Here is a 19,945-nt window from a genome sequence, read left to right as displayed (position 1 = left end):
CGCCGACAGGCAGGACGTTGCAGCATATGATCTTGTGGGCAATACTTAGATTTTGTTTAAGGTGTCTTAGTTCTAGGCTTTCTAGGCCCAGAATTGAAAGTCTAGTCTCGTAGGGTATTCTGTTTCGAGTGGAGGAGTGAAGGGCTCTTCTGGTGAAGCATCTTTGGACATTTTCAAGGGTGTTAATGTCTGAGATACGATATGGGTTCCAAACAGATGAACTATATTCGAGGATGGGTCTGGCAAAAGTTTTATAAGGTCTTGTAAGAAGTGAGAGATTGCCAGAGCAGAAGCTACGTAGGATTAGGTTTACAACTCTTGAAGCCTTCTTGGCTATGTTGTTGCAGTGGGCTGGAAGTTTATTATTATGGACTGACCATGCGTGGGGGGGGGGGAGAAGAGTAATGTGGGCGTGTGCACGCATGCTAGCATATCCACATATTCCCCTTTCGGAATGCGAAACAAAAAAGACTCGCCATCCCTGCTCTAGGCTGAATGTCTTATCTGATTTTAACTCCAGGTCTTTCTGATTAAACGCCTTTTGAGAAGTTGCAGTAGTTGACCAAGGGTTGATGGGCACAGAGCGGTAACTGTTTTCTATTTGCTGTTATTCTGCAGATGGAGAAGGCATCTTGCAGTTTGCTGACTGTGAAAATCATACAAATAACCAATTTACAAAAAGGCAATTTATGTGAGTATTCTACCATTTCTAAAGATTCCATTTGGTACACTGGGCACTCACCACTACTTTGCTCTCTCTCTCTCTTTACTCACATTGAATAAAATACTATAATGTAATGTAATGCCGTTACTACTATAGTGCGAAGGTGTATGCAATTTCAGAAGAATTTAATTTTCCTTATTTTATTTCTAGATTGCTTCCCTTCTCCTGTAAAGTGTGTTTCAAACAGATTATAGAAAATTATTCAACATGATACATTTCTAAAAGATGTTTGCATTGAAAGGTTAATCCAGACTATAGAGATTTCTTTTGTTGTTGTTGTTGTTGTTGTTGTTGTTATTGTTATTATTATTATTATTATTATTATTATTATTATTATTATTATTAATTAGATTTGTATGCCGCCCCTCTCCGTAGACTCGGGGCGGCTCACAACAGTGATAAAAACAATACATGGTAACAAATCTAATAATTAAAATCTAAAATAATAGTTTTACATTAAAAAGTCTAAAAAGAAAAACCCCCAATAGATAAAATACATACACACAGTCACATCATGCACAAAATTACATAAGCAAGGGGGGGATGTCTCAGTTCCCCCAAGCCTGACGACAGAGGTAGGTTTTAAGGAGTTTACGAAAGGCAAGGAGGGTGGGTGCAGTCCTAATCTCTGGGGGGAGTTGATTCCAGAAGGTCAGAGCCACCACAGAGAAGGCTCTTCCCCTGGGTCCCGCCAGATGACATTGTTTAGTCGACGGGACCCAAAGAAGGCCAACTCTGTGGGACCAAACCGGCCGCTGGGATTCGTGCGGCAGAAGGCGGTCTTGCAGATATCCTGGTCCGGTGCCATGAAGGGCTTTATAGGTCATAGGTTAATTGCCTCTGAAAGACAAAATTTAGGATGAGGGAAGAATAAGTTTTACATGTCCTATGAAAATTCAAATTACTTATTTGTTTATATTATAAAAACTTAATTATCTTCAAACTCATTTTTTTTGACCCATGTAGTCATTCTGCAACTTTACTGTGTAAATTCTCTGAATGTAGCAAGTTGCGTATATATAAATGACGCTTCCTATATCTAGTTCAATGAAGAAGTAGCAGAGGAAACATGTTGAAAAGTCCCATTTCTCAGGGAAGCATCTCTCTTTCCATCTAGACGTGTGTGTTTTAAAGGGTGGGGTGCAGAAGTAGGTTCTAATTTACCTTCATGCCAATTTGATTCCTTGCGCAATGCTGAAAAATCTGGGGAATTTTTTTTTTAAAGAGCCAAAATCAAGATGGTGACCACATGTGCAGTGCTAGAAACTCGGCTTCTGCACATGCTCAGAAAAACTTTTTAATTTTTTTTAAAAAATTAAAAAAAAATTAAAAACAGAGATGGTGGTGCCCACAGGTTGGCACCAACCGAACCAGGCAAACCAGTCCAAACTGGGAGGAACCCGTCACTGGTGGGGTGGGGATGGTCAAAAAAGGCAAAGATTGTGGATTTGATCATGCAATTGAAGCTTTGTCTCTTTTTAACATGTCCTGCATGCACAAATAATACAAATAAAAGGAGATGGGGCTTCCATTACATAGCTATAGCCATGGTCATGATTTTTTAAAAATCCTCCTGCTTATGGATAATTCTGCACCAGTTTGTTAATATGCAGGCACTAGACCCTGCAGAGGTTTCTTCAGTTTTGAATACTATTATAATCTGTCCAAAATATTAAAAAGTGATTTAATTACTCCAGTAGAAAAGTTGATATCTGACTAAAGGATTTGCTTCCCTTTTGCATGCAAGCATCGATTGTTTCAAATCCAATTTCTACAAGCTAGCTAGATAGTTTTTGTTATTATTATTCATTAAGTCATTATGATCTTCCAAATCATAGGCTGGAACTAGGCCAGCAAAAACAAAACAGAAAAGGAAACAAAGTCCATAATAGTCTATAGAAAGTTTAATGCAACAAGCAGAATAAAAGCCATAATACTATTAGGAAGGTAACATTTTAATTGTTAATTAGTGTTGGGCGAACCGAACTTGTATAGTTCAGGTCCGTGCCGAACATTGCAGTGTTCGGCATACCGAACATGAACATGAACTTTTTAAAAAGTCCATTTTCAGGTTCTGCATTCGATCGAACACTGGGGGTGGGTGGGGGTGGGAGGGGGAGGCAGGGAGGGCTCTGACTCAGCCAAGCTGGCTGAGGAATTCTGGGAGTTGGAGTCCAGAAGTCTTAAAAGTTGCCAACGTTGGACTAAATCAATAAGGAAGTTAAGGTTCCTTCTCCTCTTCTTCTCAGAAGATGACAGCTGGGTGGCGGCAGAGGCTGGGGGGGAGGTGTCAGACTCCATCAAATGGGCAATGGCTGAGAGCTGGGGCTTCCATCCTCCTTGAAAGTTTTTGGGGGCAGAGGCAGGGACAGGGGAATCCCCCCCCCACTCCCCCAGCCTCAGCGCTGCTGTCCAGCTATCATCTTCTGAGAAGAGGAGGAGAAGGAGCCGGATGCCAGTGGTGGCAGAGGAAGGTGAACTCTGGGGAGCTGTCGGCCAGTCGGGAGACTGGGAGGGAGGTGGGAGATGGGAGGAGGAGGAGGGAGGGAGGGAGGGGAGGTGTCAGGCTTAATCAAACAGGTGATGGCCGGGAGCTGCCGAAAATCCCTGCCCCTAGTTGTCTCTTATTTTGGAGGCTCCCAGCCATCGCCCGCTTGATGGAGCCTGACACTTCCCCCCCAGTGCTTCACCTCCTGCCGGGCAAGAAGGCTCGGGAGGCAGTTTCAAGCGGGCAGTGGGTGGGAGGGGGAGGTGGGGAGGGCTCTGACTCAGATCGAGCTTTTGTCCAGATCGAGCTGGACAAAAGTGTAAGTGTCTGAAATCTGCAGGGAGCTCCTGGATTTGGGATTAGCCCTCAAAGCCGCCACCGCCGGCCCCAGATAACCTCAGTGGTGGTGGCTACAGTAAAAGAAGACAAAAGTGAACCGATCACAGGGAATGAATGGGGCGCCTCCAGCTCGATCCAGTTCACAGAAGAAGGTGAAGATTGAGCTGGGGGTGCCCCAGAGTGAGCTTCTTGCTACTCAGGCTGCGGGTCAGCTTCAGGTGTCACTTCTTCTCCCCTTCCAGGTCCCCCAGCAGTGGCTGGGAGCACTGCTTCTTTCTGCCGGCTGTGTTGGTCTGGGCAACGGTGGGCTCCTTAGGCAGGCAAGGCTGGAAGTGGCCCTGGGAGGTGGTGGAGACGTGAGCCAGGGCAGCAATGCGGCTCATCTCAGCCCGGTCTTGGTGGCCCGTCAGGTGGAGGTCGGCAGACATGGGGCCCCGCTGGGTGTGTGCCAGGTTCCTCAGGCAGTTGAGCTCATTGTGTGCCACCCACTTGAGCTTCTCGTGGTGCCGCTTGGTGAACTGGTCCTCCTTGGGGTCAGCCGAGTCGGGCACTTCCAAGAGCCAGTCACAGGAGGGGTCGCTGCCAGCTCGGCGGTAACCCCAGTGCTTCCTCCACTCCTGGGCGGCTTCGTCCCAGATCAGCATGCCACACTTCTTGCACATCAGTCGGATGCCTTTGAGGGGTGAACTAAGGCTGCCCTGGGCAATGGGCACAACAGGGGAGGAGAGCCGGGCTGCCTCCGAGCCCAAAATTTCCCCGCCTCGGGAATAGCGCTGCAAGCAAAAGGAGGCAGGGAATCCCATTTGCTTGCCACCCACGAGGGGATTCCGGGGGCAGGGCTTTGACATCACAGAGACTCCTTCCTGGCCCGTGGCTTTATTTCCTCCTTAACTCTCCTGTTTTGTCTGAGCCTTTTCTGTAAGAAATAAAAGGAGACAGGCGGCCGCGGGCTGCTTTGGTGGAAGATGGGAGGGCGGGGCCAGAAGTGTTGGGGTCCGGGTTTGGGTTCGGCGAACTTACCCGAACTCCGCTGCCAAGTTCGTCCGAACTTCGTTGGGTTTGCCCAACACTATTGTTAATTCATTTAAAAGTACTCTCTCTCAAGAGGATTGTTGAGTGAACAGAATTCTTTTCTGCGTGCACTGCAAAAAGAAAGAAAGAGAACAGTCAATGCATTATTCTGGGGAACAGTTTCTGTTGAGTTTGATTTTGAGTTAATTAACTTTTTTTATAGTTAATTAGGCATGTTGGTTTCAAAACTGCAGTTAGTTTTCTACCACGTCAAGTTTGTTCTCTACACCTTATATATATAATATAGTTAATTAGGCAAGATGAGCATCAAATTGCATTTTTGTCATAGCCATCTTGCTAACTTCCTGGAAAATTGTGTTGCATTCAGTGATGAGCAGGGTGAGTGATTCCTCCAAAGATTTGAAAGTCATGAAGGCATGGTATCAAGGTAGATGGATGTAGATATGTTGGCCGACTATTGTAGGAGCATTAAGCAAGAATGTCCACAGATTAAACACTCCAAAAAAGGCTATAAGTAAAAAACTCACCTTAATATATATAATTACTGTTCGGTTAAAAAAAACACAACTATTTGTATGACTACAATTTAACTTGCAGTAACTATTATAGTCTTTGTATGAATGAAATTATTCTTTGTAAACATTATATTTGGTAAGTTTACTACTTTCATTTCCTTTATATGCACAATTTGTATGACTTTTGAGGTTATGGGTGAGCAGTGCGATCGGGCAGTAGGGAAAGCAAGTAGGATCCTTGGCTGCATAGTTAGAGGTATAACAAGCAGGAAGAGGGAGATTGTGATCCCGCTGTATAGAGTGCTGGTGAGACCACATTTGGAATACTGTGTTCAGTTCTGGAGACCTCACCTACAAAAAGATATTGACAAAATTGAACGGGTCCAAAGACGGGCTACAAGAATGGTGGAAGGTCTTAAGCATAAAACGTATCAGGAAAGACTTAATGAGCTCAATCTGTATAGTCTGGAGGACAGAAGGAAAAGGGGGGACATGATCGAAACATTTAAATATGTCAAAGGGTTAAATAAGGTTCAGGAGGGAAGTGTTTTTAATAGGAAAGTGAACACAAGAACAAGGGGACACAATCTGAAGTTAGTTGGGGGAAAGATCAAAAGCAACATGAGAAAATATTATTTTACTGAAAAGTAGTAGATCCTTGGAACAAACTTCCAGCAGACGTGGTTGGTAAATCCACAGTAACTGAATTTAAACATGCCTGGGATAAATATAGATCCATCCTAAGATAAAATACAAAAAATAGTATAAGGGTAGACTAGATGGATCATGAGGTCTTTTTCTGCCGTTAGTCTTCTATGTTTCTATGTTTAAAAAGTCGATGTGATAGACAAAAACTGTGGTTATTTTTGAATTCAGAGGCCAAAAGTTAGTTTAAAAAAAGTCACAGATTTAAGACAACGAAATCGCTGTTCCCCAGTGTTATTTTTTATCAAGCAGTTACTGACACACAAAAAACGTTTTTTTAATGTAAAGACTAGAAATAAAAATTAAAACAAGCAAGAAAATCTTAAGAGAACACATGCCTGACCTTGATAAATATAAATCACTGGGACCTGAGGGATTACACCCCAAAACCTAAAGGAATTGGCACATATTATCTCAGAACCATTGTACCATATCTTTAAAAAAAGAACTACCAGGGGATTGGGAAAGAGCTGATGTTTGTTTGTTTGTTTGTTTGTTAAGCAGATATAAGATAATATAAAAGTATAAACATGATTTTGAATACATGAAAAGGATACAAATAAAAAAAGGGAAAATAGAACAGAGATGGCAGGCATGTTGGTGCTCTTACAGACCTCTTGGGAATGGGGTGCGGTCAACAATAGACAGTTTAAGGTTTAAGTTATGGGCGCTAGAGGAAGATTTGGTTTCCATCTTCAAAAAAGGAAAGAGAGAAGAAAAAAACAGACCCAGAAAACTACAGACCAATCAGCCTAACATCAATACCTAGGAAGGTACTGGGAAAAATAATAAAAAACCATATCTGTGAACATCTAGAAACACTTAAAAAAGAGTCAGTAGCCGCCAAAATCTAATTAAATCCTTGGTTGCATAAACAGAAGCATAGAATCAAAACCGTGTGAAGTGTTAGTACCACTTTATAAAGCCTCGGTAAGGCTACACCTGTAATACTGCATTCAGTTTTGGTCACCACTTTACAAAAAAGATTTCTGCGCATGTGCAGGAGGCAAAATCTCACGCTTGGGCACGCAAGATTTCAGCATTTTTTTGCTTCTACGCCTGTGCGGAAGCAAAAAAAATCACTGATGTCTCGCACTTGCACATCCTCTCTCAAGATTTTGCTTCTTGTGCATGCGCAGAAGCAAAATCTCGCTGGGGCACATGCGCGTTTATGCTGGCGATGCAGAACTGAATGCGCGTCATTAGGGCAGCGGTGGTAAGTAGCAATGCCCGCCTGATTAAACGCCTGGGAACTACAACTAATCAAGGAGAGAAGCAACCTGGAATGAAGGAGAAACTTCCTGACAGTGAGGACAATTAACCGGATGGAACAACTTTCCATCCGAACAGTCACTTGTCTGAAAATATCTCCTGCTTGAGCGGGAGGCTGGACTAGAAGACCTCCAAGATCCTTTCCAGCTTTCTTTCTTTCTTTCTTTCTTTCTTTCTTTCTTTCTTTCTTTCTTTTTCTTTCCTTCCTTCCTTCCTTCCTTCCTTCCTTCCTTCCTTCCTTCCTTCCTTCCTTCCTTCCTTCCTTCCTTGTTTGTTTATTTATTTATTTATTTATTTATTTATTTATTTATTTATTTATTTATTTATTTATTTATTTATTTATTTATTTATTTATTTATTTATTTATTTATTTATTTATTTGATGCCCTTCTCCAAAGACTTGGGGCGGCTCACAGCAATAGAACAATACAGATCCAATAGTTAAAAACAATTTAAAACCCTTAATATAAAAACAATCATACGTGTCATACAGACCACACGTAAAACCGAGATGGCCCAGGGGAATCAATTTCCCCATGCCTGATGACAGAGGTGGGTTTTAAGGAGTTTGTGAAAGACAAGGAGGGTGGGGGCAATCCTAATCTCTGGGGGGAGTTGGTTCCAGAGGGTCAGTGCTGCCACAGAGAAGGCTCTTCCCCTGGGTCCCGCCAGACGACATTGTTTCGTCGATGGGACCTGGAGAAGGCCAACTCTGTGCAACCTAACCGGTCGCTGGGATTCGTGCAGCAGAAGGCGGTCTCGGAGATATTCTGGTCCGATGCCATGAAGGGTTTAATCTGATTGATTGAATTTCCTAATCTTAGATGAGCTGCCAAAGAAGCAAGATAATTGTCTATACAGTACTACAGTACAGTGGTACCTTCACTTATGAACTTAATTCATTCCGCGACCAGGTTCTTAAGTAGAAAAGTTTGTAAGAAGAAACAATTTTCCCCATAGGAATCAATGTAAAAGCTAATAATGTGTGTGATTGGGGAAACCCTGTTTCCTCCCAGGAGATTCCTTGTGAGGCCCCACAGAGGCTTCTCCCCACCTTTTCCAGCTCTGTTTCCTCCCAGGAGATTCCTTGAGAGGCCCCATTGAGGTTTCTCCCTGCCTTTCCGGTTACAGTTTTGGAAGCTTGGGTTTGTAAATGGAAAATGGTTCTTGAGAAGAGGCAAAAAAATCTTGAACACCCGGTTCTTATCTAGAAAGGTTCATAAGTAGAAATGTTCTTAGGTAGAGGTACCACTGTATATTAAAAGCAATTTCAATAGCTGTACAATATAAAGACAGGGAATTGTAGATAAAGGTAATATCTGTAAATGTTCACTGGTAAATAAAATAGAGTAAAGATGTCATCCTGTTGTAGCAAAGTTCATTTTTGCCATAGAGCTGCTTTTTCCTAGAACTTCTTATACTTTTAGAAATAACTAGAAACAATGTATGTACAGTATAATGTATAGGCATTTTATGTAAACATTGCAGACAAGGGTATCTTGAAAGGACAGCAAATGAGGTCACAAGCATTATATTAACACATAAATTATATAATGTACTCCATTTATGCCACTTGTATGTTGATATCATGATGCATATGATATTTTTGGCACTTGTAAAATAAACATACTCTTAGAGCCCATATATCAATTTCTATGCATTGAATGGACATAGTGAAAGTGCTTATGTAGTTCTATCTATGGATTTATGATCATCCAAGGACATGGGGTGAGGTATCATCAATATGCGGATGATACCCAGCTTTACATCTCCACCCCATGCCCAGTCAACGAAGCGGCGGAAGTGATGTGCCGATGCCTGGAGGCTGTTGGGGCCTGGATGGGTGTCAACAGACTCAAGCTCAACCCGGATAAGACGGAGTGGCTGTGGGTTTTGCCTCCCAAGGACAATCCCATCTGTCCGTCCATCACCCTGGGGGGGGAATTATTGACCCCCTCAGAGAGGGTCCACAACTTGGGCGTCCTCCACGATCCACAGCTCACATTAGAAAAACATCTCTCAGCTGTGGCGAGGGGGGCGTTTGCCCAGGTTCGCCTGGTGCACCAGTTGCGGCCCTATCTGGACCGGGACTCATTACTCACAGTCACTCATGCCCTCATCACCTCGAGGTTCGACTACTGTAATGCTCTCTACATGGGGCTACCTTTGAAAAGTGTTCGGAAACTTCAGATCGTGCAGAATGCAGCTGCGAGAGCAGTCATGGGCTTACCTAGGTATGCCCATGTTTCGCCATCACTCCGCAGTCTGCATTGGCTGCCGATCAGTTTCCGGTCACAATTCAAAGTGTTGGTTATGACCTTTAAAGCCCTTCATGGCATTGGACCAGAATATCTCCGAGACCGCCTCCTGCCGCACGAATCCCAGCGATCGATTAGGTCCCACAGAGTGGGCCTTCTCCGGGTCCCGTCAACTAAACAATGTCGGTTGGCGGGCCCCAGGGGAAGAGCCTTCTCTGTGGTGGCACCGGCCCTCTGGAACCAACTCTCCCCGGAGATTAGAACTGCCCCTACTCTTCCTGCCTTCCGTAAACTCCTTAAAACCCACCTTTGCCGTCAGGCATGAGGGAACTGAAACATCTTCCCCTGGGCATGTTTAATTTATATATGGTATGCTTGTGTGTATGTCTGTTAGTATATGGGGTCTTTTTTAAATCTTTAAATATTTTAAATTTGTCAGATTATTTATGATTTGTTCCACGTGTTGTGAGCCGCCCCGAGTCTTCGGAGAGGGGCGGCATACAAATCTAAGTAATAAATAAATAATAAATAAATAAACTTTAATGTTCATTCAGTCATTGTGAATTCAGAAATTAGATCTAGTTAAAAAAGGGCTTGGTTTCTTTGTAATCTTGGTTATATGTATGTGTATATGATCTTGTCAGGGATTAAAATAAACTTTAATGATAGTATGTCTTCTAGGAATGCCGCATTAATCACTTCTTTCTAAAAAAAACAAAATTAAAACCCAACAGTTAGCCATTCTGACTGCTTTGTGAGCTTGTTCCTGCCATCAGCTTCATTTGAAACTGCTCGGACAAAGAACATTAAGGACTGTAAAGATCCAGTATGGAATGAAACCTTCTGCTACAGGATACAGAATCAAGTCAAAGTAAGACACAAACAGATTAATATTACTCTTTGAGTTCCTGAACTACATTCAGATTCCTACATTCAATATTCAATTGTAAAGAGGCATTCATCCATTTTAACAATGGTTTGGGTTTTTTTTTGGTAAATACAACATTGCAGTTATTAATAACAGTGGTATAGCAACTGGATGATAATAAACAGTTAGTCCTTTATTTATAACAGTTCATTTAGTGACCGTTCAAAGTTACAATGGCACTGAAAAAAAGTGATTTATGACTGTTTTTCACACATATGACCATTGCAACATCCCCTTGATTCCGTAATCAGAATTCAAACACTGGGCAACTCCTTCATATTTCTGTTGGCTGCAGTATCCTGGGATCATGTGATCACCTTTTAGGATCATTTGACAAGCAAAGTCAAAGGGGAATCCAGACTTATTTAACAACCATGTTACTAGCTTAAAAAATGAAACTATTTTCTTAACAACTGGGACAAGAAAAGTCGTAAATTGGGGCAAATTTACTTAACAAATATTTCACTTAGCAAGATAAATTTTGGACTAACTTGTGGTCATAAATTGAGAACTACCCATAGTCGTAAATTGAGAACTACCCATAGCATTACTAAAGGGTAATTTTAGGATTCATATTTCATCAGTTGACATATCCTTATATATGGATAACAGGCTGCGTTCCCAACCCCCGGGACAATGATGGGCCCCATCCACTATGGCTGGGATCAACGATCCGTTAGCGGTTTTTGATGGGTTCCGGAGGCTGGCCCGGCATTGCGCACGCATGACATGTTTGCGTGCACCTCCACACGAGATTTCGCTTCTGCACATGCGCCCAAAGCAAAATCTCACGCGAGGACGCTTGTGCAGGTGAAATTTCAACAACTTTTGCCCTCTTTTTGCTTCTATGCATGCATTGTGAGAAGGGATGATCAAATGGAGCTGCTCATTGACTTATCTGCCACTCATGTAGAATCATCCCTTTCCGTCATCTCCCATTGATGTGCAAAGGTGATAGGGTTGGACATCGCTGATATATATATAGGGCAAATTAAAGTAAAAACATTTACAATGGCAAAGATTTGAATAAGGCAGAGCTTAACCATCTGACATGAGAAAATATTATTTTACTGAAAAAGTAGTAGATCCTTGGAACAAATTTCCAGCAGACATAGTATATAAATCCACAGTAACTGAATTTAAACATGCCTGGGATAAACATATATCCATCCTAAGATAAAACACCGAAAATAATATAAGGGCAGACTAGATGGACCATGAGGTCTTTTTCTGCCGTCAGACTTCTATGTTTCTATGTTTCTGACAGATTGTTATTTCATTTTTTCCCCATTTTATAATTTACCACTGGGTTAGCCACTTTGGTTACTTGTTTAGACAAATTATAAGTTACATCAACCAGCATAGTAACTCTACATGTAGAATAACAAAGCAGGAAAAAGAATAGAAATAAGTTTTATGAATTCACAATAGGGAAGCATCATAATTCTACAAGCATTAGTCAAAATCAAAAGTGGGATCACAAATCATTGCATCCCAAAGCTTGTTGAAAGAGCTGGCTCTTGAAGGTTTTCATAAAGAGAAATAGCATTGCTGAATGAAAATATGTCTATCTTAGGGATTTTAATCATTTACAAGTGAGATTATTTTGAAGTCCTCTTAAAATAGTTGAGTCACCTGGTTTGTTACATACATTTTTATTTAGATGGCTGCTAAAATTCCTTTCATGACAACAGGTAGGAAAAGTTGTGATATTCGTAAACTTAATAAACTTTGCATAACAAAAAACCAATTCTTATACAACTGAGTTAAAAAGACATCTCAAACTGGCATTTATTGCTAAGGGATGTTAATTTAATTTTTGATGTGGGGGAAAAGACACACTTTTTCACACTTTTTAAAAGTATGTTTGCTTTGTTGTCACAATTAGGAATCCTGTGGCAACTTTATGCAAGTTGGAAGAAAACGTGCAAAGGAAGAACATTCTCTTTTTTCCTCTCCACCAAATTATTACAATTACCAAGTGCAACCTGCCTACCCTACCCATCCTTCACTTGCTTTATTAAGCAGAAATTACCATAGCACACAGATAATTTTATTTCTTCATAGCTTAGAGTTCATATCATTCAAATATTATATTAATGTTTCCATATAAACTAGTAGACATTGGGTAATAATAGTATGCTTTTGGTAAATTCTGAGTTGTTTTTCTGCAGATGTTTCATTACGTGACTAGATAATATCTTCATTGCCAGAGGGGAGTGGGTTTTTCTCTCTGCTTATGTACAATAGCTTATTCTATCTGTGTTGGTGGGGGTGTAGTTTTCTCCTTGGTAATTCCTTGATTAGGATGTGGGCCACTGCCTTGCCTGAGTTCGTAGTTTTTTTATTGTTTATTTATTTATTTATTTATTTATTTATTTATTTATTTTGTCCAATACACAATACATAGAAGGGAAAAGACATGAGGTAATATATATAAAGAAAAATATAAAATAGAGGAGAAGATATATGAAAGGAAGAAAATATATATGATATATGAGATAAAGGAAAGACAATTGGACAAGGGACGAAAGGCACACTGGTGCACTTATGTACGCCCCTTACTGACCTCTTAGGAACCTGGAGAGGTCAATTGTGGATAGTCTAAGGGAGAAATGTTGGGGGTTAGGGTTTGATACTATTGAGTCTGGTAATGAGTTCCACGCTTCGACAACTCGATTGTTAAAGTCATATTTTTTACAGTCAAGTTTGTAGTGGTTAATATTAAGTTTGAATCTGTTGCGTGCTCTTGTGTTTGCCTGATGTTCCTCCTGGTCTTAATCCCTGCTTATCTGAGTGTTGATTGCTGGCAAGTAGGTGTTTGGATTTCCAAGAAGTGCCATGATTTGTTTTTTTTTGCTTTTTTATTGTTTCTTTTGAATGGTGTGTAAATCACCAGAGCTACCTACTAGAGATAATGAGATGGGTGTGTGTGTCACATATACATTTAATTAATAAACATGTACTATTTGTCTACATGCCAACGTGCCTCTATGTGGCTGATTCATCTGCATGCCAAGCTTCCAGGAATTTTCTAGCAGTGGTTCTCAACCTTTTTAATGCCGTGATCCTTTAATACAGTTCTTAAGAACACAAGAACATAAGAAGAGCCATGCTGAATCTGGCCAAAGCCCATAGAGTCCAGCATTCTGTGTCACACAGTGGTCCACCAATTGCACATGGGGATCTCGAGCAGAAAGAGAAGGCAAAACCCTCCCTTTCCCTTGACCCCCAACAAATGGTACCCAAGGGAATCCTGCCTGCCTCAACCAACATAGAGGCGGCACTTGGACATCCGTTTCATGTTGTGGTGATCCCCAACCATAAGTCTAGCACCAATTCTCCCAACAGAGCTTTAAGCTGATTGGCAGGAAGGTCAGAGGGACACCCCTACTGTAAATACCTGATTGGTCGGATTGTAAAAATATGTCCAAGGTGCCAGAATAGAAGCTTTAGTTTCTAACAGCATGGGAAATTTGTCTTTAAAGATTATAGGGAATATTGGACATCAATAATGATACATGCCATCTGAAGTTCCTTGATAAAATTCTTTTGCAAAGAGGCCATTGACAATTTAAAATGCTATAGTGGAATTATAACTGAAAGATAAATCAAGGAGTAAATGTAACTTTTATATATAATGTAAGAATCAACTATATGTTATGTTATGTTTATTAGATTTGTATGTCGCCCCTCTCCGAAGACTCGGGGCGGCTCTCAACAGTAATAAAAACAATATAGTAGTGGAACAAATCTAATATTAAAAAACATATAAAACCCTATCATTATTTAAAAAACCAAACAGCACATTCATACCAAACATAAAACAAAGTATAAAAAAGCCTGGGGGAAAGGTGTCTCAACTCCCCCATGCCTGGCGGTATAAGTGAGTCTTGAGTAGTTTACGAAAGACAAGGAGGGTGGGGGCAGTTTTAATCTCCAGGGGGAGTTGGTTCCAGAGGGCCGGGGCCACCACAGAGAAGGCTCTTTCCCTGGGGCCCACCAAATGACATTGTTTAGTCGATGGGACCAGGACAAGGCCAACTCTGTGGGACCTTATCGGTCACTGGGATTCGTGCGGTAGCAGGCGGTTCCAGAGGTACTCTGGTCCAATGCCATGTAGGGCTTTAAAGGTCATGCTTCCTTCCCCAAACTTAGAATTGACAGACTTACAGTCCTAATACATACTTTGATCTTAAACCATAAGTGAAGTTCTGTAATGAAAGTGAAATTACCTTCTTATGTATGAAAAGTCTGACCACTCTTCTGTTACTCTCTTTTTGGTTTGATGGTCTAAATTCAAAATCTGATGATTTAAGTTTCCTTCTCTTCTCAGAATATTTTGGAGCTGATCATTCATTATGAAAACCATTGCCTTTTGGATGACCACCCCATCACTGTTCTCTTTGATGTTGCTAAACTTCAGCTTGGAGAAACAATTTGCCTCACATTTCCATTGGATCCAAAGGTAAGGGGGCAGAATTGCTGCTCAAAGGAAGGACATAATTAAGAAACAACAAAACTGTTGACTTTTACTAGTGGGGGAATGGGAAGAAATGAACACAGATTTAATGGAAACATCATCTTTCGGCTGTGGCGAGGAGGGCATTTGCCTAGGTTCACCTGGTGCACCAGTTGCGGCCCTATTTGGACAGGGAGTCATTGCTCACAGTCGCTCATGCCCTCATCACCTCAAGGTTGGATTACTGCAATGATCTCTACGTGGGGCTACCTTTGAAAATTGTTTGGAAACTTCAGATCGTGCAGAACGTGGCCGCGAGAGCCATCGTGAGACTTCCTAGATTCGCCCATGTATCTACAACACTCCGTGGCCTGCATTGGCTGCCGATCAATTTCCGGTCACAATTCAAAGTGTTGGTTATGACCTTTAAAGCCCTACATGGCATTGGACCAGAGTACCTCCGGAATTGCCTTCTACCGCACAAATCCCAGCGACCGATAAGGTCCCACAGAGTTGGCCTTCTCCGGGTCCCGTCGACTAAACAATGTCGTCTGGTGGGGCCCCGGGGAAGAGCCTTCTCTGTGGCGGCCCCGGCCCTCTGGAACCAACTCCCCCTGGAGATTAGAACTGCTCCCACCCTCCTTGTCTTCTGTAAACTACTCAAGACCCACCTATACCGCCAGGCATGGGGGAGTTGAGACACCTTTCCCCCAGGCTCCTTATAATTTATGTTTGGTATGTATGTGTTGTCTGGTTTTAATATGATAGGGTTTTAGTTATTTCTTTTAATATTAGATTTGTGCCATTATAATATTGTTTTTATCGTTGTTGTGAGCCGCCCTGAGTCTTCAGAGAGGGGCGGCATACAAATCTAATAAATTGAATTGAATTGAATTGATTTGAATTTCTGTACCAACCCATCTCACCCCTCAAGCACAACAGGCTAGGAAGGGCAGGTGACTCGAGTTTTGGTTTGAATGAATTAGAAATGATACTCAAACATCAGTGAATTGATTCCAATTGTGGTTATACTGGATTCAGGTGTAGTGAAAACAAACCTGCAGACATCCCTTTTAATATATTAATGTTATTAAAGGTTACAGGTTTTATAGATAACAATAGCTACAATACTCATTTTATATATAATATTATAATATATAATATTATAAAAAGAAAACCTATATAATAGAGGGAGAAAAGTGAGTGACTCATCACAACACACATACATTTTAAACCACTTATCAACTTCTCTTTAAAAATAAGAAAAACTTTCTTCATCCCATATCTCATCTTCTCACCATAAGCTTTAAAACCTTCTATCCTAATTAGCAAAAGTCATTAAAAGTTACCAAAAAGAACATTTTATCTATTTTAATCTTAATCCAAGAAACCTTATAATCCTTTAAATTCCTTCTTTCTTTTCTATATCTCATCCTTTATCTACAATTAAGCAAAGAGAACCAAAATCCATTAAGAGATAACAGCGGGGGGAAAATCTTCTTTAATGCTAGTCAAAAAGACTTAAAGTACAAAATAAACTGGAATTTAAAAGTTCTTCATTCACTCCTAGGTAGCACAAGTCCATTCATTATTAGAGATCATAATATATCTATTCTTGATAAAATAAACCAACATTTAATCAATTAAACGATTTTCTTCTGGAAGTTGTGGGTGCTACAAAATTGGAGAGTTTTAAGAAGGGGGTTTGTCTGAAATGATATAGGGGTTCCTGTTTGAGCTTGGGGTAGGTTCCTTCTATTTGTTATTCTGTTACTTCATATTGCTCCTCCCTTTTCCCATACAGTTTTAGTTTTTACTAACTTCAAATAGAAATTGGTTTCTTTTCATTTTTTTTCTTTTGCCTCTTGTGTCACAGAATTCTTTAATGTTTTAGCAGGCTTTTTCATCCAATACTTGGCTGGTTTATTATATGTATGCCCTTATTGAAGCCACAGCCAATTATTTTTTTGTACATCCAGTATTTCATAGCAGTCTATATAATTATTGTCACTTTTCATTTCCAAATCCAAATTTAAATTAGTTGCAGTCTTTTCCAGTAGAACTTGTTTCTCTTCCATAACATCATTTACATTCTATTTACCTAAAATAGCAGATAATTTTATATTTAATGTCTGAATCCATTGTTTCCAGATATCCTTAAATGGATCCAGTATGTATGTATGTATATTTATTTATTTATTGTCTGTCTGTCTGTCTGTCTGTCTGTCTGTCTCTGTCTGTCTGTCTGTCTGTCTGTCTGTCTCTGTCTCTGTCTCTGTCTCTGTCTCTCTCTCTCTATCATCTATCTATCTATCTATCTATCTATCTATCTATCTATCTATCTATCTATCTATCTATCTATCTATCTATCTATCTATATGCCACTCCTCTCTAAAGATGTAATCTTTAGTTGATGCAATCTTTAGTTACTTCAAATTACTTCTACTGAACAAACATCAATATCCCAACTTTTTATGTTTCTATTTTTAGAGGTTTTTAAAAAAGCATTTTCCATGTGAAGGATTCATGTAATTTTGTAAAGGATCCATGTAATTTTATTTCATATCTATCTGGAATCTTGGTTTATAACTTTCCAAAACCAATGCTATAATTACCTCTTTGCTGTTTACTTCAAAAATATTTTTTCTGAGTTTTTTTGTTCAAATTCAGAAATCATTTCATTACAGATTCTGAGCATTCTCAATATTTTAGAAACAATAAAAAGGTAATTCCAAAAGTGATTAAGAGATGAGGTCTGGTTCAATTTAAACATCCTTTGTAGTATTGTTAGCTTATGAGTTTGATGAAAGCCCTCAGCTCACACCCTCACAACACAGAAGTGTCCACAGAAACATTAATTCTTGTCATCTATTCATGAGTAGCAGTTGTTCAGACTATATATGGGTGCTCTCATGATCTCTCCTTTCCCCAGAGTGATTTCTGCAGTTTGACTCCAGTATCCTATCACCGATTCAGCCATAATGTTGTCCCTGCTGTTTAGGGATGTCTATTCACCATGTCCTCGCTAGAACTCCTTCAATATGTTGTAGATATCCCAAGATATTTAAATTTAATTCTGGGGTAAGTGATAGCAGGAATCAGATAGGATCATCCTGCTAAAATGAGTACAATACCCACATAATGAAATGAAGACGCAGGACAGTAGAAAGAATATTAAAAGGGCCACCAGTTTATTTAACTTAACTACTAGATACTGTTCATTCTTAAATCTGGAATGTGGTAGCTGTGAAAGAAAAGATATCCTATTACAAGAAGTTAATATATCATTGCATGTTACAAGAGTTTATGTAATTGCATTTTCTGGAGATAATTCCATATATGTCATAATGAAATAATGCATTATTCTTTTCATAGATTCAAGAAAATCTGGAAGTAGAATTTAGTCTGGAAAATATGTAAGTACGTCCTAGACTCTTAAGAATTCATAACATAAAAAAGATTCTCTGTCTGCATGGAAAATATGGATAGGGTAACATTAGATATTGGATAGAACTTGCCTGATTTTGCATGCCTCTGCCTGATATCCTGGCATGGAGTATGTGGGCATCTTGGCAATTGTACCTCCCATCTCCCTTCAGCCTTCCTTTATTATTACAATATTCACCCCGGCTCTCTTTCGCAAAGGATGGGTCTCCATCAATGATTCTGTGATTATATACAGTGTTCTGTGCACAGCCCTTGGAGCGAAACTCCTGACTCAAAAATCCTTTATTTTATGAATAAATCATACCTTTTATTGATATAAAGACACATAACGAAAAGCAGATTTTAAAAGGCCAGGAAAAAGGAGTTATTTCTCTTTGGAGCTAAATGTAAACAATGTCCGGGAAAGGCGCAAAACTCAGCACTAATCAGCATTCCTTAGATCAGTGTTTCCCAACCTTGGCAACTTGAAGGTATCTGGACTTCAATTCCCAGAATTCCCAAGCCAGCGAATGCTGGCTGGGGAATTCTGGGAGTTGAAGTCCAGATACCTTCAAGTTGCCAAGGTTGGGAAACACTGCCTTAGATAACAAAGTCCATTTATCATTTAAACATATGAATTTTGCTCACTGGAGTCCTGGCAACAAGCATCCAGCAGAGAATGAATTTTATTGAGACAAAAATAATGGTTTTAAAGCCTTGTTCAATCACACCCCACATCTCTTCCATTGAACGACATTGAAACTCGACACCCAATTTCCCAAGATCCTTTGCCTTTATACTGCCCTCACGGAGAGGGGCGGCATACAAATCTAAATAATAAATAAATAATAAATAAATAAATAAAGTGACATCACACCCCAAAGAGGCTAAGTCAATACACTAATACCTTTTACTATGCCACTCCTCTTGCCTTCTGAGCAATCTTCTAAAGTGATGGTCTATCCAATGATTTTCCACAAGGATAAACCTAGAACTCCTTGGCACAAGCCAAGCATTTTAATCAGCATACAATCTTGGCTGATGGACCAATGACAAAGGGCAAAGGGTTCATACAGAGACATGATTTCCTGAATTGCAAACCTTGTGGGCTGTAGTTGTTGGGTTGAAACAACCTCAGAAGTTCCAACAGCTCCTTACTTAAGCATTTCCTTGAAACATAAATAAAATATCTGAGAATTCTGCCTGGGGAAATCCAGGACAAATTAAATACATGTGCTGCTTATGCCAGCAATTAAATTATTATGAGGTCTGACCAGCGACGGGCTACCATTCCCGGTGCCACCGGAATGGTGCTGGGAGTGCACACACTTGCACAACGTGCGTGCATGTTGCATGCTTCAGCACAGAAGTTCACGTGAGGACACACAATTCCTGGCTTTTTGCTTCTGCTAATGCGCAGAAGCAAAGTAGCTGAAAGTAGTGAGAAGCAGCCTGCAGGTAAGTAATCTCCCCCACCTGCCCTCCCCGTTTGCCCGCCTGCTGCCTCTCCTGCTGCGAGCTGCGGCTTTGCTGCTGGTGGCTGGAGCGCTTTACCCCCCATGGCCCCCCCGCCATGAGCACTGGCTTTGCTGCTCACGGACAGAGCATTTCCCCGCCCACCACCCCCTGCCATGAGCACTGGCATTGCTGTTCACAACCGGAGCACTTCCCTGCCTGCTGCCCCCCTGCCATAAGCACCGGCTTTGCTGCTTATGGCCGGAACGCTTCCCTGCCCGCTGCCTGCCTTATCTTTTTCTATGGATGGTGCTTGCATGCGGTGCGGGGAGGAAAATGTC

The 19,945-nt window shown here is 40.7% G+C and overlaps 1 protein-coding gene across 1 annotated transcript in view; it reads left to right on the top strand.

The window, feature by feature from the left end:
• Positions 1 to 618: 618 nt before the first annotated feature.
• Positions 619 to 19,945, top strand: part of LOC139170415 (cytosolic phospholipase A2 epsilon-like) — a 61,223-nt gene continuing 41,896 nt past the window's right edge. Inside the window, exons 1-4 of the mRNA XM_070757638.1 lie at positions 619 to 691; positions 10,068 to 10,204; positions 14,598 to 14,729; positions 18,099 to 18,139. Of these exons, the coding sequence (XP_070613739.1) occupies positions 619 to 691; positions 10,068 to 10,204; positions 14,598 to 14,729; positions 18,099 to 18,139 (383 nt within the window). The remainder of the gene's footprint in view (positions 692 to 10,067; positions 10,205 to 14,597; positions 14,730 to 18,098; positions 18,140 to 19,945) is intronic.

Source organism: Erythrolamprus reginae, chromosome 1 (assembly GCF_031021105.1).
Source record: "Erythrolamprus reginae isolate rEryReg1 chromosome 1, rEryReg1.hap1, whole genome shotgun sequence".
In the NCBI taxonomy this organism is placed as follows: Eukaryota; Metazoa; Chordata; class Lepidosauria; order Squamata; family Dipsadidae; genus Erythrolamprus; species Erythrolamprus reginae.
Note: the sequence above shows the minus strand (reverse complement) of the source record. Positions and strands in the feature narration are given on the sequence as shown.